A 25757-nucleotide genomic window follows, 5' to 3' on the forward strand; every position below is an offset into this window, starting at 1 on the left:
TATTTTCATGTGGAATGCTGTATGTGTGACTCCATTGTTTGAATATGTCTTTTCGTACTGGACTTTTGTCTTTGCTTTTTTTATTCAATATCTCAGGATTAAAACAAAAAAGAAATTGTTATTTATACCTGTAGGTCAAGCCACTCCCCCATTGCATCTTGTCGGTAACCTGTGCTGTATAGATAGTTACTGGGGTGATTATTCAAATCTTGAAATATTAACAGTTCTATTAGTAAAAATGCTCTGTCATAATTAGAAGTCAAAACATGCATTTCTCTGGAGAAATAGTGTTTTGTTTTGGGTTTTTGTTGTGTTTATTGGGGGGGGGGGGGTCGATAAGACAAAAGGATATTGTAGTGAATAGTGGCCTGTGATCAGCGATGGAAGGGGTCGCTGACCTGCAGAAGTGACGCCACTGAAGCAGCACGCGGGAATTCCAGCCAACCAGCGTCAGTCGAGTCCCAGCATCCATATTGTTCAGACGTATCTCTGTATATTCCTGCATCGATCTGCTCCAGTCTCGAAATACATGGGCTGTAAGTAGTGGTTTACATGTATGTACTGTCCATCATTGTTGTCTGTTAAGCTAAGCAGCCAGATAACATTGTATTTCTTGTAATTCGGCTCCTGTGTAGTGAAAAATCACTACAATATTTTTTATTGATAGGAATCGTTTAACCCATTATAACTTGTGGGTTATGCCACCAAACCTATAAAATGGTTAAAGAACATTTTTGTTGTAACCACAGAGGATACATAAGCCAGGAATTAAAGAACAAAAAGTACTCTAAATGAACTATCAACACAATGTGTTCGTCGCATGATCACGTAAAATAATTTAGGTTAGGTCGAACACGATTATTTTGTTTGATATGAATTTAGCCAACTGTAACCTGATTTTTGAAAAACGAAATATGTTATTAATGGATGTTTTAAAACAATAAGTGTTCAACAAATAATGAAATATTTATTTTCAAATCAGCATTGAGCGTAATCATTCCTGTTTGTACATAACCATATTCCGAATTGCTCAAAAATGTTGTAGCGCTCAAAACGAACACCTTTAGTTTAATACCAGTTTTTTTTTCTGCTGTAGCTATTTCCCTTAAACTTTATAGTGGCAAAATGTTTATGATACTTATTATACTTTTGTATCATCAAATGATCACCTGTGAACAATGACAACTTTTTTTAAAGACACCTCGTTTAATTTCTATTTTATATTCGGCGTATGTATATATATATATATATATATATATATATATATATATATATATATATATATATATATATATATATATATATATATATATATAGGCATACAGACACTAAATAGCCTGAGCACCGATGTAAAAATGGTAGTCGCATAATGGCGGATTCAAATAGTTCTCAGTTTGTTTGTTTTTTTGCTGTAAGAAGGATTTTTCCTTGAAATCATTGCTATATATTGGTTGAAATCATATTGCATGCCTATACTTGACATACTGGTAGCATTTGCATGTTGAAAAAAGACTCCAAACTGATTTAACATGTGACATTTATTCATACACCCCTACCCTAAATTGTGATTGTCATTCCAGTGTAAAAATTACGGTGTGTCCGTTTGACCAGAAATATTTTTCTTGCATCAGACATGACCCCTACTTTTCTTTGGATATTTTTACAGTATAAATGTTGCTCTACAAGAAAATGTAAGTTACAGAAATTTAAAATGGGTCTAGGTGTGTATTGCAGCATTGTGAAAACTTGTCATTTTATATAGAATATATAGTGTTGGCTATTTAGTGTGTTATAACCTATACCACCTATAAATGAATACCACTTTTTGTTTATCTGATGAGTATTTTTATTTACGGGTTTGACATTATATTAACTTTTCATTCCATCTATATACGAAACTTTCCTTAATAGATATCAAAGCTCTGTCATCTGTACTCTTCTTCATGTATAACGTCGGTATTCTGGAAATATGAGAATTGAAACTGTCACAGATAAGCGTGTAATCGTTTCTAAACAATGCATATATATCCATATTATCTCATAGTGTGGCCATATAAAAAACATCGATCAATATCCAATGAAATTTAGAGAAGGACGTGACAATTTTTCTTATAGAACAGAACAGAAAGTTTATTTAACGAATTCACTTCTAGTTACATTGTTAAATATACATATAAAATAAGATATACAGAAGCGACTGAGCAATAAGAAACAAATCAAGGGCTTAGAGCGAAACTGGTCTATCTGCTTTTATTTCTATATACAGATAGACCAGTTTCGCTCTAAGCTCTCGAAATGATGTTTTATATATTTTAAATGGCCATAGCTCCTATCCTTGGCTTAGAAAATGTGTATTTAAACAATGTACAAATATGCGGTTAGTAATATGAATCTGTATAGTTTTGCAATCAAATTGTTCTCTTACAACATAAGGTAAAACATCAGTATAATTATAATGCGTGCATTTACCTGTCTTTGTCTGTCGGGCTGTCTGTTTGTAATTTCATAACTAATACTTTCTCTTCTCCTATTATTTTGCTCTCTACGATATGGCGGCGGTGGAGACAACGTAGCTTGGTATGGCGGTGGTGGCGAATTGTATGCAATATTGGACGGTGCTCTCATAGGGTATATGAGGTTGGAAGGAGTGAGTGAAATTCGTGACCTTGACCGGCGCTGGGTTTCCCGCCGACGACGGCGGTCACGTTGAATATCTTCGTAACGAATTCCCGGGTATGGTTGATCGACGACTATCTGTGGAGTCGGAAGTGGGGTGCGCCCGCGCACTCGAGCCCTGTAAGCAGGGTTGTTTGAGTCTGTGTAATAGTCATCATTATACTCGTCGTCGTCATCGTCGTAATACGATGCTTAAATCAAAATAAAAGAAAACTGATCAACTCGAAATACACTTAACTTATAATAAACTTTTTCAAGACAGATAGATCTATCATGAAAAAAATATGATTGTATTCTAGGCACACAACATTTCCTTTTTAAAAATGGTATAATGGCATTTTCGAAATTATCGAAGTCTATCCACTTTTAAAATACTGGTCAACTATTCAACAACGTTCTCAATAGAAAAACAAATCGGTTTTGATATATGAGTAAGATTTGTTTTTCTTTATTTTTTTTAGCTCACCTGTCACAAAGTGACAAGGTGAGCTTTTGTGATCGCGTGGCGTCCTTCGTCCGTCCGTCCGTAAACTTTTGCTTGTGACCACTCTAGAGGTCACATTTTTCATGGGATCTTTATGAAAGTTGGTCAGAATGTTCATCTTGATGATATCTAGGTCAAGTTCGAAACTGGGTTACGTGCGGTTGAAAACTAGGTCAGTAGGTCTAAAAATAGAAAAACCTTGGGACCTCTCTAGAGGCCATACTTTTCACTGGAACTTCATGAAAATTAGTTAAAATGTTTAACTTGATAATATCTAAGTCAAGTTTGAAACTGGGTCACGTGCCATCAAAAACTAGGTCAGTAGGTCAAATAATAGAAAAACCTTGTGATCTCTCTAGAGGCCATATTTTTTTAAGGGATCTGTATAAAAGTTGGTCGGAATGTTCATCTTAATGATATCTAGGTCAAGTTCGAAACTGGATCAACTGCGGTCAAAAACTAGGTCGGTAGGTCTAAAAATAGAAAAACCTTGTGACCTCTCTAGAGGCCATATTTTTCAATAAATCTTCATGAAAATTGGTCAGAATGTTCATCTTGATGATATCTAGGTCAAATTTGAAACTGGATCACCTGCCATTAAAAACTAGGTCAGTAGGTCAAATAATAAAAAAACGTTGTGACCTCTCTAGAGGCCATATTTTTCATGGGATCTGTATGAAAGTTGGTCTGAATATTCATCTTAATGATATCTAAGTCAAGTTTGAAACTGGGTCAACTGCGGTCAAAAACTAGGTCAGTAGGTCTAAAAATAGAAAAACCTTTTGACCACTGTAGAGGTCATATTTTTCAATGGATCTTCATGAAAATTTGTCTGAATGTTCACCTTGATAACATCTAGATAAAGTTTGAAACTGGGTCATGTGTGGTCAAAACTAGGTCAGTAGGTATAAAAATAGAAAAACCTTGTGACCTCTCTAGAGGCCATACTCTTCATGAGATCTTTATGAAAATTGGTGAGACTGTTCACCTTGATAATATCTAGATCAAGTTTGAAACTGGGTCATGTGCCTTCAAAAACTATGTCATTAGGTTAAATAATAGAACAATCTTGTGACCTCTCTAGAAGCCATATTTTTCAATGGATCTTCATGAAAATTGGGTCGTGGAGACAGGTGAGCTATTCAGGACCATCATGGTCCTCTTGTTATTTATTTATTTTTTTTTTTTCGTTTTACTGAAAATGTAATACATTTCCCGGGGTCAAACATGCAGTATCAGTATATTGTTGATCGCGGCCGCCGCGATGATATGGAATAAGTGAAGTATATGCGCGCTGGGGAAAATATTTCATGATGGACCTGTGAATTCTTTACTTATGGGTGAAACAGGTCTCATAAGCGTAAATACGACTAGCTTCTACTGATTATAAAACATACCGTACGATTTGTTGTGAATTAACTGTTGTTGTACTTTTTGTAGTTCAACCGCCACCCTTGTTTAAGAGCAACATTTAAAAAACACGTTTTTTCATCCTAAAGTAATAAGTAAGTAGACTCGCCCAGTGTAATCAATAACCCACAATTGACCGACCCCTCTGGTACAGTATCAAGACGCATAATCTAACTCTATACTTAAAACGCCTACTTCACCCGATTTACATTCGGAACATTTTCACGCGTTTCGGGCTTTATCGTATGTTAAAGGTTAAAGGTCAGTAATTCAAATCCTTCTTTGTTTCATATAAAAAAACGACAACTTCAGGTCGTCTTTACGTATCTTTAGAGAGCATCACTTTTTCCTACACCTATTTTTCATGGAAGTTCTATCACAAATTAACGAAAAAATGAAAAGAAAATAGGGGGTTATGTAGTTCCTAGTGAAATGCCAGTCAGCTGTGGTCTGCTACCCTAAAAATGGCGCATATTTGCTCTCGTCCGCGCAATAAACACCTACTTCCGGTTTCGATCTGCAAAACTTGCCATGTGGGGTGTATGAACATGAAAACCGTCTCATTTCATGCAGAATGTATTCTAGTAGTGAAAAATGGTGATTAAAGCACTCGTTCTACACGAATTTGCGCAAAAAATGGGAAAATTAGGATCTATTTATTATGGACTTCTTTCGACTACACCACGGAAGCACATTTTCGACCGAATTACTGACCTTATTCCTTAACATGGGATTTTTGAACCGTCCAAAGATGTTGGAAATGTTTGTCTCATTGTTGTTGTTTTTTTTTTTTTTTTTTTTTTTTTTTTTTTTTTTGTTGTTTTTTTTTTAATAAAAATGTTACTGCTTTCATTGTTTACCACTTTTTTCCACCCTTGCCTGAAAAAACAGTAATGAGTTTGTACACTGTTCAGACAATTGTGCTCTGTTGAAATTTAACCAAACACAAGTTTACCTGCATTAGCAGAAAGCATGATATCTTAAACGTATGTCACTATACCTGTCCAGTACTGGACAACGCTTCTTTCCTGCACAAATGACAATTTCGCAACTTCTGTCCGGTTTGTACAAATTTCTGGCCGCGATAAACCATTTGACTTGTACGTAAGTATTGACCTTGCAGTCATTAATGATCGCCAACATTTTCGGGCGTTTTCATTATTTTACGATATATTTGTATCCTAAATCTAAATACATTGTATCACATGTTTGACGTCGCAGGAGTGAACTAAAGCCATTACATAAAATTGATAATACATTAATGTAATAAAGCTTTGACGTCGACGCTCGTTTAAAGTATAGGCAACGTTGGTCAAATTAAATTGTTATGATGTCTTTGATGTGCCCTTCGGCCATCAATGCCATAATTAGTACGCACTCGGATTAATATATCACGTGGCGGAACTGTTTAGTAAATCAAAGATAAACATATTACACGATATCTAAAAATTTAAATAAAAGCTATAAGAATATCCTTTGGAACTTTGATGGACATTTCCTTATAAAAGGATGTCCATATAGATATAACAAGAGCTGTCACAGGAGACAGCGCGCTCGACTATTTCGATGCTGGATAGTGAAACTGGGCACATCTGAGGAAACTATAGCTGTCACTGGAGTGTTTAATTACTCCAATTGTGGATGAAGATATTGCACAACAGCCTGAGTCTATGTCAAAAATATCAACTTAAAGTAATAAGAGAGGTAAAGATAAAATGTATCAAAACACTATATAAGTATATCCTAAGCAAAAAGGGGCATAATTCATTAAATACTGGTGCCAGAGTTATGCAGCTTGTGTCATATAGTGTGGGTGATGATGTTGAACAACTATTTTAAGTTTGAATCAAATCCATTCAGTAATAACAGAGACAGAGTGAAAGTGCATCAAAACTTTAACCTAAAATTCTAAGTACAAAGGGGGAATAATTAATGAAAAATTAGTGCCAGAGTTATGCACCTTGCATCATATGGTGTGGGTGATGATGTTGAACAACTATTTTAAGTTTGAATCAAATCCATTCAGTAATAACAGAGACAGAGTGAAAGTGCATCAAAACTTTTACCTAAAATTCTAAGTAAAAAGGGGAATAATTCATGAAAAATTGGTCCAAGAGTTATGCACCTTGCAGAACAAGTTCAAAACCAGCTGAAAGAAAATGAGAAAGTAATGACAAAACATGCGGACCTGTCAAACTCACTGTGAAAGTCTACAATTCCCTAAAGATGATTTTTACTTATATAATCTAAGTAGATTGAAACATAATTATTGTGCTTACTTTTGTGTTCTAAAACTGGCTTCTAAATTTGTCCACTTACATGACAGATCAACATCATAATATGGATTGTGCAATTAAAATGATACAGCTGTAGGTATATCTGACAATAAATGATAAACAAGAGCTGTCCGTAAGACAACACGCTCGACTTTTCTCAGTGCTTGATTCTGAATTAGAGCTTTGCCAATAAAAGGGGCATAAATCTATCAAAATTCTAATCAGAGTTATGGGGATTGTTTCTCCTGGTGTAGACTTTGATAGTAAATAACTGTTTTAAGTTTCAAGTCAAAAGCTTTGATAGTAACAGAGATATTTGACTTTATCAAAAACTTTAACCAAAAAAATCTAAGTTAAAAAGGTGAAGAGATCTGTCAAAATTCAAATCAGAGTTATTGGGATTGTTTCTCCTAGTGTAGACTGTGATAGTAAATAACTATTCAGTCAAGTTTCAAGTCAAAAGCTTTGATAGGAACAGAGATTTTTGACTTTATCAAAAACGTTAACAAAAAAATTCTAAGTTAAAAAGGGGCATAAATCTGTCAAAATTCAAATCAGAGTTATGGGGATTGTTTCTTCTGGTGAAGACTGTGATAGTAAATAAATATTTTAAGTTTCAAGTCAATAGCTCTGATAGTAACAGAGATATTTGACTTTATCAAAAACTTTAACCAACGGCGACGCCGACGCCGACGCTGGGGCGGGTGCAATAGCTCTACATTTTCTTCGAAAAGTCGGGCTAAAAATGGTGTATATATCATATGTAAATAATTCATAAAACATAAAATAGTAGGCTAAACACTGTCTGGCTGTAGTAAATGTCCCGCTATGCATTTCAGAGCAACAATTACCTTAGTGATCAGACGCTGTATTAAATACGGATTATACTTCTAACAGTGAGGGTGAGTTTGGTATTATTTCGAACCCAATGACGCTGATACTGACACTACATACCTCTTTATCCTACCCACCACATCACCTTCAGACATGAAGTTTAACTAGAAGATAAAACTGGATTTCATCCGATATTAAACAAAGACTTGAAAGCAACACTGAAAGAAGAGATCATCGAAGATTTCAGACAAGATATAAAGGATATAATACGAAATAACACTCATCTAAGGAATGAGATTATTCATCTAAAGAGAGAAAAGCTAAAACAAAATCTGAACTTAAGTCACCTTATGGCGAATATGATGAACTTACTCAGTACGGACGCCGATTTCTGTCTCGACATTTCAGGGATCCCCGGCAACAACGGCAAGTCGGATGAGGATGTTGAAATCAATATTTTAAAACACAATAATGCTGTTGGATAAGCCTTAACCTCCTCAGATATAGACAGATATATCACAGGAAAGGGAAGCCAGCAGACACTTACAATCGAAAAGTAACTGTTAAATTTACAACCTCTAAATGTGGAGAGAGAGTGCACAACGCTAAAAAGAAAATAGGTGACGGAGTATTCGTCCAAGAGAATTTGATCCAAGAGTACCTTAGCTTTGAAGCCAAGCTAATAAAACGAGCAGATCTCGTAACAAAATTGAAAAAGTAAAAACAACACGACAAAGAATTAAATGTTTTGCACGATCGGTCTGATTGCGCCTGATCATGTACGGTCGAGGAAATGCATACTACCGTCCACGCCCTGTAGTCCCATCTGGTGGAGCAGAACTCAACATTTACACATGTCACTAGTACCGAATACAACTTAAGAGACATCCGCAGATGTGTTCGTACGGCAGTGTACATGGAACCTTCAATGCTACACAGAGTGTAATTCAACGAAAAGCAGCGTATGATCCCCGGTTAAAAGTCATGGATTGTCGGTTGCAAACTCTATGAACAAGTTCCAGGAGAGTCGTGATAAATATGGACGATACTAACGCTATAAGTGAACTGCAGCCATTCCCAACTATCTACTTTGTCAGTTTTCAAAATGTGAAAATATTTATTTCATGTAAACAGTGAACCTTGTTAACACAATATTCCTTTGTTAATTCAATGCATGGTAATAGCACTGATTTTGCACATACATATAATTTCACCTGTGCGTAACGATTTTTTCAACATTCCAAATTGAAATGATTTTATTACATGCTATAAACCACAGAATGTTAAAGGAAACTTAATATGAGCCGCACCATGAGAAAACCAACATAATGCATTTGCGACCAGCATGCTTCCGCGCAGTCTGGTCAGGATCCGTGCTGTTCGCTTACGGTTTCTCTAATTGCAATTGGCTTTGAAAGCGAACAGCATGGATCCTGGCCAGACTGCGCGGATGCGCAGGCTGGTCTTGATCCATGCTGGTCGCAAATGCACTATGTTGGTTTTCTCATGGCGCGGCTCATATATAAGTTGCAAAACCATTAGCTGTTATGTTAAATTTATCTATTCATCTTTCTGAATATCATAGTATTCAGACAGTCACAAATGTGATGTCATTATTTGAAAAGAATGAAAAATGAATCGAACTACAGACCTGTTTCTCTTATTAGTTGTCCTAGAAAAGTAATGGAACGGATAATGTTTAAAAAATATCATATAACTTTTGACATTAAAATAAGCTTATATATAAATATCGAGTTTGATTTCTCCCGGGCCACTCTACTTCTACCAGCTTATTTACATTTATGATCAGATTTTCAAGGCTTTTGACACTATGAAATCGACACGTACAATCCTCAGCGACAGGTCTTATCTTTATACTTAAAACGATTTTTTTTCGCACATATATTTCCCTGGTTTTCAAACAAAGAATATTTGTAAGATGAAAAATACGTAACAGCCGGCGTGCCACAAGGCACAGTGATAGGGCCTATATGGTATATTTCATTTTACGTCAATGATATAGCCGATTCACTACTGAGAGTGCCGATGACAGTTCCCTGGCGGTAAGTTCAAACAACCGCCAATACTGATTTGAACAATATATCTATCTGGACAAAACAATACTAGTATATAGTGCAATTTAATCCGGCTTTAAAGAAGTAATGTATTGTTCTTTGTCAAAACAAAATCCTCCTGCTGTTTATTTTCTATGCACTAAGCTTGATTCTGTACATTACTATAAACATTTAGGGGTAACCTTCTGTGACGACGGTACATGACATAAGCATATCTTAACTATCTGCAAAGAAAGACTACTTTGAATCAGAATTTATATTTTATATTAGAGACCTCGAATTAATAATAGACTGTCATAAAACGCAAACGCCCGTTGGACCGAAGCATGTAGGTGTGACCAATCGGTTGACTCCTTACATCCTGCCGCTTGGATATTCTGCTTCCCGGCTTCTTGTAGTAGATACGACTACATTTGGGGAGGCAAAATAACCGAAAACAATATAGAGCCGTAGCTCCAAGCCAATAACCACCACCATACTTCCTTTCTGGAAACAGATTTCCGCAAATACACTACGCGCGCAAGCAAAATAAATGTAGCAATCTCATACATTTATTTTCGGGATACTTAAATTTGTATCAGCGGCTTTTTTAAAAAGACGCAGAACATTTTGGTAGGGCGACAATTAGGCCATTCAAAAGTTGAACCCGGACCCAATTTTTAACAAGGCAAGATATATACCAAAATGTTCGTAAAGGTTTGAAATTTATTAGGCTGCCGGCATAGATTGGCATAAATGGTGGCGATCTGAGAAATCCAAGATGGCGTCCAAGATGGCCGCCACAAAAGTACTGATGACTACAATGTTTAAACACACCATCATGTCTACATTTTCATACAAATTTTAATTATTTTTCTGTTTAATATTTTACTACGATATGTCAGATTTTAAAAGTATCTTTTTAACATAAATTGCCTAAAATTATTATGCAGATTAAAGGTCAAAAAGTCAAATAATCATGAAACTCAAATATCCGATAGATAAAAGTATATATTTAGCATATGATTTCAGGACAATGTTCAGATTTCAAAAGTATTTATGCAAAAACATGTCCTTAAGTTAATTCTCGGTGAGCAGTACTCATAGTACCGTGAATTCTACTCAGTGAACACTACTCAGTGAGCAGTACCCACGGTGCCGTAAACACTACTCAATGAGCAGTACTCACGGTGCTGTGAACACTACTCAGTGAGCAGTACTTACGGTGGCGTGAAGACTATTCAGTGAGCAGTACTCATGGTGTCGTGAACACTACTCAGTGAACAGTACTCACGGTGCCGTGAACACTACTCAGTGAGCAGTACTCACGGTGCCGTGAACACTACTCAGTGAGCAGTACTCAAAGTACCGTGAACACTACTCAGTGAGCAGTACTTACGGTGGCGTGAAGACTATTCAGTGAGCAGAACTCACGGTGTCATGAACACTGCTCAGTGTGCAGCACTCGTAGTACCGTGAACACTACTCAGTGATCAGTACTCATGGTGCCGTTACTCACAGTGCAGTGAACACTACTCAGTGAGCAGTACTCACAGTACCATGAACACTACTCAGTGAGCAGTACTCAAAGTGCCGTGAACACTACTCAGTGAGCAGTACTCACAAAACCGTGAACACTACTCAGCGAGCAGTACTTACGGTGGCGTGAAGACTATTCAGTGAGCAGAACTCACGGTGTCATGAACACCGCTCAGTGTGCAGCACTCGTAGTACCGTGAACACTACTCAGTGATCAGTACTCATGGTGCCGTGAACACTACTCAGTGAACAGTACTTGCAGTTCCGTGAACACTACTCAGTGAGCAGTACTCACAGTGCCGTGAACACTACTCAGTGAGCAGTACTCACAGTACCATGAACACTACTCAGTGAGCAGTACTCACAGTGCCGTGAACACTTCCCGGTGAGCAATACTCACAGTACAGTACCGTGAACACTACCCAATAAGTAGTACTCACAGTCCGTGAACACTACTAGATGATCAATGTTCCGTGAAAAGTACTTAGAGCTGTGATCACTCCACACTGATCAGCAATGATCACTGAGAAATTGTTACCCCAGCACACTTCCTTCCCACAGAACATTTCTCACTACACTTAAAAGGGACACCGTTATAAATAAAAAAAATGGTGACCGTGCGACCACATACACGCATCATAGGATCGATGCCCCTTTCTCTAACGAAAAAGGGGCGACATTTTTGTCAACCTACCATATCCCCTTTTGGGATAGGTTATCAGTCAACTATTAATCAAGGGGTTTGAAGAAATAGTTTATATATGGCATCTTTCTTACGTTTAAGCAGGGTAATAGTGTCACTTTGTCTTCAGTTTTGACATTTAAAACCGAATATGATTATATAATTTTTTGGAAAATATGACGATGTTTATTTTTTTTCAGCTCCTGTTAAACTGATTTACAGAATTTTAATTATTTCAGTGACATCGTCGAAATGTTTTAAAAACGTTTTATAATGTTCTGTCAAGGTGCATATATTTCAAGTTATGCAATAATATACTCTATTTTTGTTTGCAAATCTTTGCTTGTGGCAATATGCGCACAATAATTTAATAGCATTGAAAACCTGTCTATGGATAATATGACATTATCCGTGTCATGATAACAATGTAAATTATCGATAAAATTATTGAATACTTTTTTACATTCTATATAATGGTAAAACAATTTAAATGTTGGGTTAACAATTTCATGAACAAGATGGTTTGTGTATTGTCAATTATAATCTTCCTACAAAAACAATGCATCTTTTTCAGCATGTTTATATTCATCAACAAGTGATATGAATGGTAAGAAAACCTTTAATTTTTTTACAAAAAAAGGATTTACCTTTTTTTACAGCACCTTTCTTTTATGGCGGCCATATTGGACGCCATCTTGGATTTCTCAGCCCGCCACCATTTATGCCAATTTATGCCGGCATTTTCAGAATCTACAAACTTTTACAAACATTTCGGTAAATAACATGCCTTGTTAAAAATTTGGTCCGAGTTACCCCTAGAAATTGTGGACTTTCTTGGCCGAAGTCACCCTACCATTTCAAGTGCCATCTTTATTTGAGGCAGAGACGATATTTTTTATCAACACACGGTCATACCATCCTTTAAGTGTCTTCAGATTACTATATTGTATAAACAAGCAATCCGCTGACGTAAATAAGATTAAAAATGTACAACACTTCATCAAAACAACCACACGTTCGGAAATAATATAATTTGGGATAAAATTATAGTTACTTTGAACATAACTGTTACCAACGAACAAAAATAATGTGCGGTTTTGCTAATTGTATTTTTTTTTCTTTCATTCTATTTTTTGGATATTTTATTGTAGGTGTGAGTGAGTGTGTGTGTGTGTGTGTGTGTGTGTGTTTCTTTTTCGTCTTCGAAATATTGTTCTTTTTTGCGGTTATTTAGTATCTATAGATCATTCACAGTACTATGACATGCAAAGAAAATAATGCTCATTTTGTCAATTTTAGTTCGACAACCCTATAATGATTGCAAAACTTGTGGCCCAACCCTTTGCTTTTAGTACAATCATTCATTTATTAATTTGCTAAAATAAGATTGCCATTTTAACGGTATGCAATGAAATTATAAGATATGAAAAAAACTCTATTGTAAACCACATGCAATTTTCATTTTCAAGATTCAATTTTTTAATAGATTGAGACAAATCATCTTTGACTAGAATACTAACTCCTCCGTATTTACACTTAAAACTTTTTGCTATTAAAACCGAAATATTTGTAACCATAACAATCCTAAGTATTGAAGTCATCCAGTTTGGTTTCTCATATACAAATAATGTCATCATCAGCAATCAAATATACGAATACTTCATTAAACCGCACACGTTGAATCTCCGACTACATTCCAGAGGGAGCTGCGATCTTAGAACGTAGCTTTACCTGTTGCATATTTGTTTGTGTTTGTTTTTAATTTAACAAAGCCTTAGCTATGGTCATTTAAGGTTCAATCCAAAGTCACATTATCTGTATTTAATTCCTAGAGCATGTAAACAACAATATTTTCCGACTGGCCTTCATCAAAATCCGGTTTGATATGATACTGTAGAGCTTCCCCCTTTTAATACAATGAATGTTGCCATCTTTAGTGCACTGTTCTGACTTTCCTATTAAACAAAGAGGGCTAAAAATTGTTATTATGCAACATTACATTTTTCTGGGGTCAAAATTATTACATCATAGCGTCAAACAGCATAGTGGTGCGCTAGAAAAGAAACCAACAGATAAAAGGCAAATATTTGTTAAAATCATTGGTAACGTGTTACGATCGAAATAATATATCTCATTTAGTGATCTGCTCTTGAATAAAATAATTGTTTGCCGTTCAGTTGCGCCCTCGTGATATAATTCCTTCGCATCGGCAAATTACAAAATGAGATACTAGTATTATTTCTTAAGTAACTCACTATTGCTTTCAAGAACTCTCTATTTTAAACACGAAGTTGTGCGAGATCTTCTGTGTTAAGTAGAGTATGTTCGTACTCATGTTTGCTTGATATTAAAGCAATACCGCCCACGGTTTTCTTTTATCTAGATTCATTAGCTACACGTTGTCTAAAAGAGAACACCATGTCCTTATTTTGTGCAAGAACCAGCTTTTGCTATTTTTTCCCCACTGAGCCGTAGCCTTAAATTACCTGACTTGCAATAAATGTAATTCCCGATTTGCATAGTAAATTTTCTGACATTCTAATAAATGTACTTCCCGATTTAACATACAATTTTATCTGACATTCCAATAAATGTACTTCCCGATTTAACATACAATTTTACCTGACATTCCAATAAATGTAATTCCCCAGATGCAGCTCCAGATCCATCCAATAAGAAAACAAGCGACTAGAAGCAATTGGAGCACCCCAATGCCGAAAACAGTACAACATGAACCAAGCTTTTCTCCACACGTCATGTCATCTGTTTTCGCACAACAAAGGACACATAATGAAGCAGCCATAGAACCTGTTTGGTGCGAAGCAAAATTGAATATTACGTAATTAAAGTCATGTATTTCGCATAAAAACAGATGCAAATTTTGAAGCAATAATAACTGATAGTGTCCTTAATCCATGTCCATGTAACATTACATAATTATTGAATGCGGCTCATTCAATAAAAATCTTTGAAGGCATGATATAGTAAGCTACAATTAAGAATGAAGTATGTTGATTGCATTTATTGATGTGAAGCAATAGTAGAAGACATGGTATATGTTAAACAAAGTAAAATAGTTAAAATGATAGTCTTAATCTCACAGAGTAATCTATATTAGCTCATTACATCTAAATGCAGCTAGAGCTATCACCGAAGGTGATTATACCCCAGTCGCAGTTTTGGTATGTAAGGAAGGTAAACGCCATATGCATAACGTATATTTGAAGCAAAAAACTGATGCAAGTTTTATAAACAATAATTTATATAATGCCAGATTTATATAGCCCTCATTGCATGATAAACACGTTCCAAGGCGCCTAAAACAAAGGCATCAACTTCGGGTACAAAATGCATCCTCTGTAGCAATCAGACCAGAGTGACGGAGCGAGGGAATTCCTCAGAATAGAGAAATAAATCCATCTGATACAATGTCATGATTACTCGACTGACTTGTGTATTTATAGTATGGTTCTTTAACGTGCTCGGTGTATAGCACCGTTACATGCAAAGCCGTCTTTCCTGGGAAGAACTAGTAATGGCCTTATAGTTAGGTATGAAACAATCAAGAGCATCTCAGAAATTTCCAGTGCCTGGACCGGGATTAGCCATGGCGGCCCTAGATCGCTCAACTGAGATTTGCAGCTGGATTGAACAATATTAGTAGAGGGCTACCCAAGGAACATTGCAGTGAAATTATTTTGAAATCGGACCAGCGGTTTCTGAAGATTATCAAAGTTTTTCATATAGCCATTCAGAGATACTAGCCCGACCCCTGACGGCTATGCTTTTAAACAAATTACACTAACTTGAAGAACCTTGCCAGAGGGTAACCCAAAGAACATTGCTGTTATATTTTTTTTAAATCAGACAGAACAAGAGAAGTTGATCTGAAGGAATTTGTAGAGAGCCATCCTAGACGCGTTGCTGTAAAATTATTTTGAAATGCAGCCAGTGGTTTCAAAGAAGATTTTCGAAGTTTTCCACACAACCATATAGATAAAAGAAACCCTGCCCCTACTGAACATGATTTTAAACAAATCAAAATAATCTGAAGAAGTCGCTTAAGGCACATTTGTGTGAAATTATTTTAAAATCGAACAAGCAGTTTCAAAGAAGAAAATCGTTATTTTTTCACATAGCCATACAGAGACAACTAGCCGTGCCCCATGGTTGCCATGATTTTCAAAAAATCAAAATTAATTGAAGGAATTTAGTAGATGGTCACCTAAGGACCATTTGTGTGAAATCATTTTGAAATCGGCCAGCCGTTTTAAGAAGATATTTAAAGATTTTCCGTTGGTTGCCATAGCAACCATATTTCTATAGAAATGACCTAGGTATGAAGGAAACTGAAAGGTTATCACTTAAATGTTCCTGTGAAGTTTGACTGTAATTGGCTTGATGGTTTACTACGAGATGTGTGGACGAACAACGAATAGACGGACATCCAATGATCCTTAAACCTCATCGCGTGTTCAGGTGTGCTAAAATCCTTCAAGTGGGTTGGAAGATATGGAATATACACGTAATAGAACTGTTTTACCTTAAGATTTTAAGTGTGATATACTGATCGTGAACCTGGTGACCTATTGTGAGGTGATCATTTATGTGGCGTTATTTGAATATTTTGGAACGCACAGATGGATCCCATATGCTACAAATGTATCTGGAGGAAGCGTAAAGGATTTAGAGGACATGACTTACCGAATCCAGGTATAACGAAGTTAAGAACACAACAGAAAATAGCTACGGGCATCGGTAACGCTGGAACTACATATCGATCATCTTTGTCCGGTACATCTTCATCTACAATAGGTAAATCTCGTGATGGTAAAACTCGGGATGTTTTAATTGGTCAATACATAATAGGCATAGTATACATTGTGTTTAGGTCAGTTTTTCTCCTAAACTATCAAAGCTATTGCTTTAAAACTTGCAACACTTGTCCACCATCAATAGCTGACTCTGTACAGCAAGAAACATAACTCCATCCAGCTATTGCTTTAAAACTTGAAGCGGTTATTTGCCATTAAAAGCTGACTCTGCATAGCAAGTACCGTAACTCTACATTGCTTTTTGCAAGCATTATGGCCCCTTCTGGATTTCTTGGTTAAGTTTTGTGTTTAGGTCAGCTTTTCTCCTAAACTATCAGAGCTATTGCTTTAAAACTTGCAACACTTGTTCATCATCAAAAGCTGACTATGTACAGCAAGGAACAACTCCATCATGCTGTTTGCAAAAATTATGTCGCCTTTTGGACTTAGAAAATATCATAAAAACACACGGGCAGGACAAGACAAAAACAATCAGATGAGCGTCTGCACCCGCAAGGCGGTGCTCCTGTTAAATACAGGCGTGTCCGGCTAACTTAGCCTAGCTTTTTGCGAATAGACAGTATGGTTCTTTAACGCGCCTAAAGCACCTATACACGCTAAGCCATCTTTCCTGGAAAGAACCAGTACAGGCCTGTTAGTTAGGTGGGAGACACTCAAGAGCATCTCAGAAATTTCCAGTGCCTTGACCACGATTCGAATCCCGGACCTCTGGATTGACAGTCAAGCGTGTTACCACTAGACCGGCGGCCCATTCATATATATATATATTCTATTTACATGAATAAAGAAAAATAACACACAAGAGCATTGCCACCCTAATTAAGAATTTTATCTTATAGGTTTCATTAAAAGAGACCAGTGATAAAACATAATGGTACACTAGAATAATAGCAATATAAAATTGCTACTCATATTATAAAATCTGCCATGTAAGTTAATTACCTTGACAGAGAATAAATATATACTATTGTTCATAGCGTTTCAATGTCACTGTCGTTTATGTTTAGCAGTATGTACTGATTTATGTTTTCAGCAGAGACGTTCCCTTCAATAGATATTAAATGACAACGTTTTCTAAAAGACGAATAAAGTAGACTTGCATTTAGAACAAATTTAATTGTCATTTTTAAAGTGGCATTATGCGCATCTTACTGCACATAGTGTGTTTTTGATGAACGTTTTATAAAAGCAATTTTCGGATGCTGTGCATTTAAATGTGTTAAATTACCGATAATGCCGCATAAGTATTTGAATTTGATGCTTTAGAAATAAAGAAATCGGACTATTCTTCAATCTTCTACGCAGTGATCTCCCTTACCTATAGGCAGAGATTTCTGAAGTTGAAGGTAAGCAACTTGCAGTTTGACTTTTCTTAAAAAGACTGTCCCAGACAAAATAAAATAGTCATATTTGGAAAGTTATTATTTCGTACTGGTAACAGGAAGAGTTTGGTATATTGGGTAAAAAGCTATAATTTCCTCCACCCTTTTTACATACACATCTATTTCAGCTGGATTTTTACTTGAAAAATGCGCATAATTCCACTTTAAGCCTTTAACAAATGGTTTTCAAACATTTGTGTCATTTTCATCACAATTAATTCCCCTTCCCCCTGTACAGTACACACATTTCACAAATTATATTGGATGTTGTGCATTTCAACTATTTGTTACTATTCATCGTTTCATATGTTTGGCTGAATCTTTGAGCAGACTTGTCACATAGTTAAAAGTTAAAGATCGAGTTGGGTAAATATGAAGAGAATCTTTAATAAATAGCACGAGCTCTATAGATAAATTGAATTAATCAGACGAAAACAGTTACAAAGCATGTACTTACAATTACTTCCACGTGTCCTAGCCGAGGATACACCTTGAAAATCTCTGCGCCTCTGTGTCACAGCATCAACTGGAGGAAGGTCCCCTGATGTCCTTGATGGTTCTGACACCGGTCTTTGGTGATAATGGGTAGAGTGTACGTTGTCCGGATGTCTAAATACGCGGCTGTTTTGACCACGCTCTCCTGGCACATGACCATTTGAAACCCTGCTATCACGACTGATGTCAGTGTGATGATTCTCCTCTACTTGGTGAATACTTCCTCTTCGGACATTTGAAGCCCTGCGTTCTTCCAAACCACGCTCAGGGTGACGGTTGGATCCCCTATGCATGTACATACTTCCTCTACGTGTGTCATTTTGTCTATTTTCGTGTTCCCGCCTCGCTGGTTCAAAGGTCATTGAAGGTCTCCTTGGTTCCCGATGAATATCACTGGAAACTAACTGAGCGCGTGAAGTTTCAGCAGCATTTCTGTTATTTCGGAGATTTGAAATCGATAGACTTTGACTGGACCGTTCAGCCGGAAGTTGCGCATCAGGAACCGATAAATTCCTGTCCGACATCATTTCATATTTTAGACTTACCTATTTACATTTTACAACACTCATGTTTCCAATTTTGTTAAAATATTATATAAAATGGCACATCGTTCTATTTAAAATGAAAATTAAAAAAGAAAATAGAACCACACCGCCTAGACAGTCTATCCAGTTGCTTCGTATCCCAAGTTCATATTCATTCCATGTATTGTCGACAAGTTTTGAATATGCGCAGTTTCTGTTAACTTTATATTCAATACATCCGAAAGAGTGAAATAAAGTTTTATTGAATTCTCATCTATTGCTACACCTCGTTATTCAAATAAAATTTCATTTCAAATGTATTTGAGATGAATATATAATTTTCAATCGATCGATAGTAAAAGCACATTTCCGTAATTCTATATAAACACATTCGTAAATGTATAAACGCGTTTTCAAAGGCCCTTTCTACTTCTACAAAAAGGCGTTCAGGACTAAAGACCCTTTACAAATGGGGATATAGTTTTACTTATTTAGTATCGTATGTCATAACGAGCGACAAAATTACTGAAGAGTAAAATTTAAATTATTAATGGATATGACTGACTATATGATTTATGCTGATCAGTAGATTATTGTTTAAGGTTTTTAGATAATACTATCGTGAAAACCCGATAATTTGGTTTTGTTGGCAAACTATAAACCGCCAATATCATGATCCAATATCATGATAATGAAAAAGATCATTTCATATATTTATGTTTATACGTTAAAATGGCCCAGTCGGGTAAAATGCACATACCAATGGAAGTTTATAGCGAAATTCCTTAAAAAATTCTCTTTAAATGCCTATGACTTCAGCATATAAAAACTCTCCCAGTACTTTAATCCTTATCAATATTTTATCAAAAAATAGGGAGTGTGCGTTATTACGTCTGCACGTGAGCACGTGTTAGGAAGTACATGCGCACTTATTAATATAAAAACATTTGCGCACCTACTAGAAGAAAAAAGCATTTGCACACGTATAACTTATTACGTGCGCAGGTAATATGTATTACGTGCTCACGTATTAAGATAAAACATCAGCACACGTATTAGTATAAAAACATACCATCGCGTGCGCACATATTAGATTATTAGTATAAAAACATCAACGTCCCCTGTGTCACCGCAAATTACAATAGTCTATGTGAAAATTTTAGTGTCATATCAAGGATGCTTTTAGTTGAATATGTATACATGTACATTAACATATAAATAGGAAGTGATAATAGAAATATGATATGTAAAGACGAGTTGACCTAGTATTTGACCCAAAAGTTCATTCTTATTCAATGCCTTTTTGTTAAGATCGTTTTGAACAAAAGACAAAATCTTTTTGTGAAGCTTGTATGATAACTTTGTATTTTTCGAGGACAGATAGTAACAGTTTTTTTTATATCGATATAAATTACATGGTTATATTCTGTTTAGATGTATTTTATAAATAAAAAGACTGTTGTATTGCCTATTGTATTTTTTCACCCACAGACCATTGGCCACTTCGAACAACCGATATTTGCAAGTGCCTTTCTCCTGACTTACAAAAACTAGGACCAGCGTAACCTCTAATTTGTACTAAGGTGTTCGTTAATTTTCAAACACATTTGACCTATTGCTTTTGTAACGACACTTTTTGTTCTGATTTTAGCACGCGACTCATCGTGTCCTTACTTGCCGTGGCTCTATCACAATTTCTATGCAAAGATGCACAATACTATGTCGGAAAAAATCATAATCTCTAAAAGTAGAAAAGACTGTGGTATTAGTGCAAGGATATAATGTTTGATACATCATACACAGTCTCCATATCGTACAGTTTTAGTATGATATGATCAGACATTTTGGTACACCTTTACTGGTATAAAACAATACTATTTAAAGCAAATACTTACAAGAATCAAAAATATTTAACAATTACAAATGCTCTGCCGACATTGCTTCACTTCTTGTCAATTTTCATTTACCACTATTCATAGCTGAAGTTTGGGGTTTTGTGGAATATTTCATTGTGACACATCATTGCAAGCGCCGATACATGAATGTCACAACTGCAGGAACTACAAGTAGAAAGTAACTCCTAAATATCAGTACGTATGTTGTTTTGCGAACCAAAAGTGAAAGTACCGGTAAATACAGTTATATTTAAAGTTTTTTTTTTCAATTTAAAGATATCAAATGGCTATCCTTCACTAAAATATTTTTTATTTAGATATTTATTTCAAATGTAGAAAGTCCTTATCAAATGTATTTAATTTTACTTAGTCTATGAATTAATTGTGTATGTAGAACTACATTCATTACTAAATGTCATGAAGTAACAGCTGATTGTTTAAAAAAACTTCCAGTTTGTAATATATAGTGGTAGTATACATTTTACGTTTATACTGTGTTCAATCATACATACAGCGTGTATTATTGTTAATTAACCTAATACATGTGCATGCGTGTTCGGGTTTAACGTCTTTTTCAACAATTTTTCAGTCATATTAAGGAGGTAGGTTACCTTAATATTTGTATGTGCGCATGCCCTAGCGGAAGCTAACGTGACGATTTACGACGACGTTTACGACAAACTAAATGTGTTTGTATATCCATTCTTCTGGAAAAAAAATCATGAACCTGTCTCCGATCTGATGCAAATCATTGTTGCCTTAAAATGACGTCATTTACGTCATGACGTTCCGTGTCAGTTACCGCTTTTATTTTGAAAGTACGCAATTCTGTGCATTTTCTTTATTTGAACTATTTTTAAACAGCCTTTATTTGCTGAAATATTTTATGAGTCTTTCGCTCTGAATAATAATATTTTGCTTCTTTTATGTAGTTATATTGAAATGTTATACGGAATGTAAGAAAATGGATGATGGTAACCAATGTAATTGGGAATATAGTTGGGTGTAAGGTTACTAATTACATCCATTTTCAAATAAAAATTGGGCAGTTTGATTTGTAATACCTATTTTTCAGTTTCCGTTGATAATTTGTTACTTATATACTAAGCTCTAAAATTATGCAAATTTCAGTAGAAAATTGTGGTTTATTGAATTAAATTGATGTTACCATGTAAACGGACCCCGTGACCTATATATCTAAATGTAAAATTTAAAAGCGGAGACACTGGTCTATTTAAGGAACACAGCTGAAAAAGGGAAAGTGCGAGGTTGGCATGCCCTAACCACCAGTTTTCTTATATGCGGTACTGACCGTTTCAAGGCAGTGCCCATGCATATTTTCAACTTGTTTATGTCTGTTTCGTATTTTAAATTGCGTTTATTGACTTGCTTGTTGTTGGTGTTTCTTTCCTCTCTCCATCGACTCCACTCCCCACCTCCCCCCTCTCCTTTTACTATGAGTGAGCCTATGTGCCCACCGTAAGTTTGGCCGCCAGCCGTCCCTTGGCAGTGCCCCAGTGTTGTTTTTTTTCTGCTTGTTAGCTCTGTTTGTGTATGTGTATGTCTGTCTATGTGTATGTTCGTGTCTTGGGCGGTGTCCCACAGTGATGTTTTTTCATGTTTTCTGTTTGTTTGCTGTGTGTGCGTGTGTATGTGCATGCGTGCGTGTGTTTCGCGTGTTTGTGTATGTGTTCACGCCCACATGTGTTTGCGATGTAGGTTGTCTGCGTTTTCCCTGCTGAATATTCATCACTGCTTTTTCCCACTTTCCCCAACAACCCCACCTTTTATCTACCCCTTACCCATTTTTGTATTTCGCATATAATTTAAATGTGCTTGTTGGATCTTTGAGGCAACCCGTCTGCTATATTTTATCTTAATAATTAATGTAGTTCTAGAGTTATGCCATGGATAAGAACATTCAATACAGGGAGATAACTCAAAAAGAAAGAAGGGTAGAATTAATGTTCTTGCAGATGACACATTACCATGTCATGCTGATCATTGGTTCCAAGTTTTTTTTAATCCATCTATGAAAGTTACATACCAGATGAACATTCAACTAGGTGTTTTTGTCACAAAAACATATGTCTCCCCCCTATGTATACCTTTAGCTCTGGCGACTATTTTGTGCAGCAAAGCGGAACGTGTCAGCGATGCATAACTAAGCTTGGTACTGATCACTCCAGTGAAGTTTCGTCGAAATCTGTCCAGCAGTTTGACCTGTGAAAGCCGGACAAGATTTTTCTATTTTTAGCTCTGGCAGCCATTTTGTGCATGATTTAAGGGATAGGATTTGTTAAGTAAATGTGAACTATGCAAAGATGTCTTTCGAGTCAAAATGACAGACCTTTTAAAAATTTAAGCGAACACTTTACCACTTCACTTTTACTTTTTCTCCATACTTTCGCAATTGAAGGGAAAACTATAAACTACATAAATCATATATGTTTTATTATTAAATCTTTTTTTTCAAACAGTCACTATTGATGAAATATACTTACTATATCTTTATTATTGCAAATTACATCTGAGAAACAACTGTGAAAATCACTACCATTATAAACACTATCAAACAATACAACTATAATCATCCTGAATAATAGAAATATATAATCTAAATAGCAATCTGCTATCAGTTAAGATTCAAGATTTTTTTATTGGCTCAAAGATTTCACATTGTCTATAGTCATACTACGATCAAGAGTTGAAAAAAAAAATCACAATGAGCTTCATTTAAGGTAGTTCTGCACGTTTGAAAAACCGGAAGTGATGGCGTAACATTATTTATCCGGAAAACGTAGAATAAAGCCTGGATTGGGCGTACGGAAATGAAAATTATTTTATGAATTAATTGAAACCTGTGAGTAAATTTATTACAGTGGCACTGTTGCTATATTTCTAAAGTCAAAATATGATATTAAAACATACGGTACGTTAAAAATTCAAAATAATGTGTTAAAATTAGCGTGAAATGTCCGGTTCACTTTAATCATGGTCAAATATCTCAAAAATAAGCACACGGACGTATACATTTTCTTTCACCAAATCATAGTCCATATATTTATTAACAACCGTGGGAAGTTTCATTAAAATCTACATTGTAGAAAAAATTCTATTCGCGACAATGTTATGAAAGTTATGATTTTCCTGTAGACTCCCATTATGAAATATTGCATGAGGTCCAAATTTTTCAAATCAGTCTAGCAAAATATCAAGCACACGACCCTATCTTTTTTATTTGCTGAATTTTCTAGGTATTTTCTGAAGTTTTGAAAAATCAGAGTTTAATAAAATTCTACATTGTAGAAAAGATTTCGATCCAAACGTGCAGAACTACCTTAATACTGACAAGAAATCAACGTCTTTGTAAATAGTTTGTAACTAAATGTTCTTAATTTGCCATTTCCTGATATGGAACATTGGTTGAATTTGGAGCTGAAGCATTGATTGAAACTTGGTCCAGACTTCTCAGAAATACAGTGCTGTCAAACATAGAGCTACCTGCTCTGTACTTGGAGGATTCTGAAAATGGAACAAAACATTGAAAAAATATAAATGCATTTTATAAATGCAGCTACATACAATATTTGACTATGCACATGTACTTCTGACAGTTTTCAGAAAGAGACAATGATATTAAGTATGCAGTGTTGTGTTGTTACCTCTTTGATTTCCTGAAATCACTCTTATGCACACATTCAGATTATTCTGAAAAGCTATAGCAATTCGCTTTTTATTATATTGGATATCTAATGGAGGGTCATAATGGTTCTAGATCACTCACCTGAGTTTCAATAGTCAAACAGTTACATAAAACAATCATACTGAAACAAGATCTGCCCAAAAGCGGACATTTTTCACAAACTTCAGTGAAAAGGTCCACTGAAACTCAATTGAGAGCATTAGTGATCACAATAGCTGAAGGGCAACTCTAAGTCCCCACCCCTAAAACTTGGGGATAGGGGCACCAAAAATGCTTTAAGTATGTTAATTTTATAACAACAAGTGAAAGAGATTAACAAGAGGGCCATCACAAGATGATGATAGATCATTCACCTGAATTTTACAGCTTAAACAGGCTACAGTGTGCAAATTTTGTAAGTGGACCATAACATGCTTCAGTGTCAAAAGTTCCAGAGAAAGTAGAAAATCATTACATAAATAAATTTGAAATATGACAAACAGTTCAAACACTATGATTTTTCAGTCTTTAAAATTGGGCGGAAAAATACACACACAGACATTGGAGCAGGCTGAAGGTATTTTGGAAGGTCTCTTTATAATGGTCCTATTTTTACGTCTATCCGCCCCTTAAAGGAGGCTAGTGCCCCCATTTGCATACAAGAGGGCCATGGTGGCCCTAAATTCCTCACCTAAATTTCAGAGCTTTAAGAAGCTAGAGAGTGTGTTTGTTTTGGGTTTAACACCATTTTTCAACAGTATTTCAGTTAGGTAACGGCGGGCAGTTAACCTAACCAGTGTTCCTGGATTCCGTACCAGTACAAGCCTGTTCTCCGCAAGTAACTGCCAACTTCCTCATATGAATCAGAGGTGGAGGACGAATGATATCAGACACAATGTTGTTTATCAAATCGTCGCAGAGAACATACGCCCCGCCTGGGGATCGAACTCGCAACCCCACGATCCATAGATCTGTACTCTCCCTAC

At 35.7% G+C, this 25757-nt stretch overlaps 2 protein-coding genes across 2 annotated transcripts in view; both read right to left on the minus strand.

Annotated features, from left to right (window-relative positions):
• Positions 1-1305: 1305 nt before the first annotated feature.
• LOC123529531 (uncharacterized) lies at positions 1306-19623 on the minus strand. The gene is made up of 5 exons (XM_045309896.2): positions 18630-19623; positions 16660-16761; positions 14578-14763; positions 2470-2867; positions 1306-1961 (listed from the first exon to the last, which is right to left on the minus strand). The coding sequence occupies exons 1-5, from the start codon at positions 19192-19194 to the stop codon at positions 1926-1928; spliced, it is 1287 nt and encodes a 428-aa protein (XP_045165831.2). The 5' UTR covers positions 19195-19623; the 3' UTR covers positions 1306-1925.
• A 3902-nt stretch (positions 19624-23525) lies between these two features.
• The window catches only part of LOC123528713 (VWFA and cache domain-containing protein CG16868-like), a 137902-nt gene continuing 135670 nt past the window's right edge, over positions 23526-25757 (minus strand). Inside the window, exon 27 of the mRNA XM_045308663.2 lies at positions 23526-24611. Within this exon, the coding sequence (XP_045164598.2) occupies positions 24481-24611 (131 nt within the window). The 3' untranslated portion in view covers positions 23526-24480. The remainder of the gene's footprint in view (positions 24612-25757) is intronic.

The sequence above is a fragment of the Mercenaria mercenaria genome, chromosome 13 (assembly GCF_021730395.1).
Source record: "Mercenaria mercenaria strain notata chromosome 13, MADL_Memer_1, whole genome shotgun sequence".
NCBI lineage: Eukaryota > Metazoa > Mollusca > Bivalvia > Venerida > Veneridae > Mercenaria > Mercenaria mercenaria.

Excerpts from the sequence above, each read along its gene's own strand:
- LOC123529531 (XM_045309896.2), bottom strand. The coding sequence starts at position 19,194 with ATGATGTCGGACAGGAATTTATCGGTTCCTGATGCGCAACTTCCGGCT. Across the intron at positions 14,764-16,659 it reads CTTCGTTATACCTGGATTCG|GTTCTATGGCTGCTTCATTA; the intron begins GTAAGTCATGTC and ends CGCACCAAACAG. Across the intron at positions 1,962-2,469 it reads AGCCCGACAGACAAAGACAG|AATACCGACGTTATACATGA; the intron begins GTAAATGCACGC and ends TCATATTTCCAG.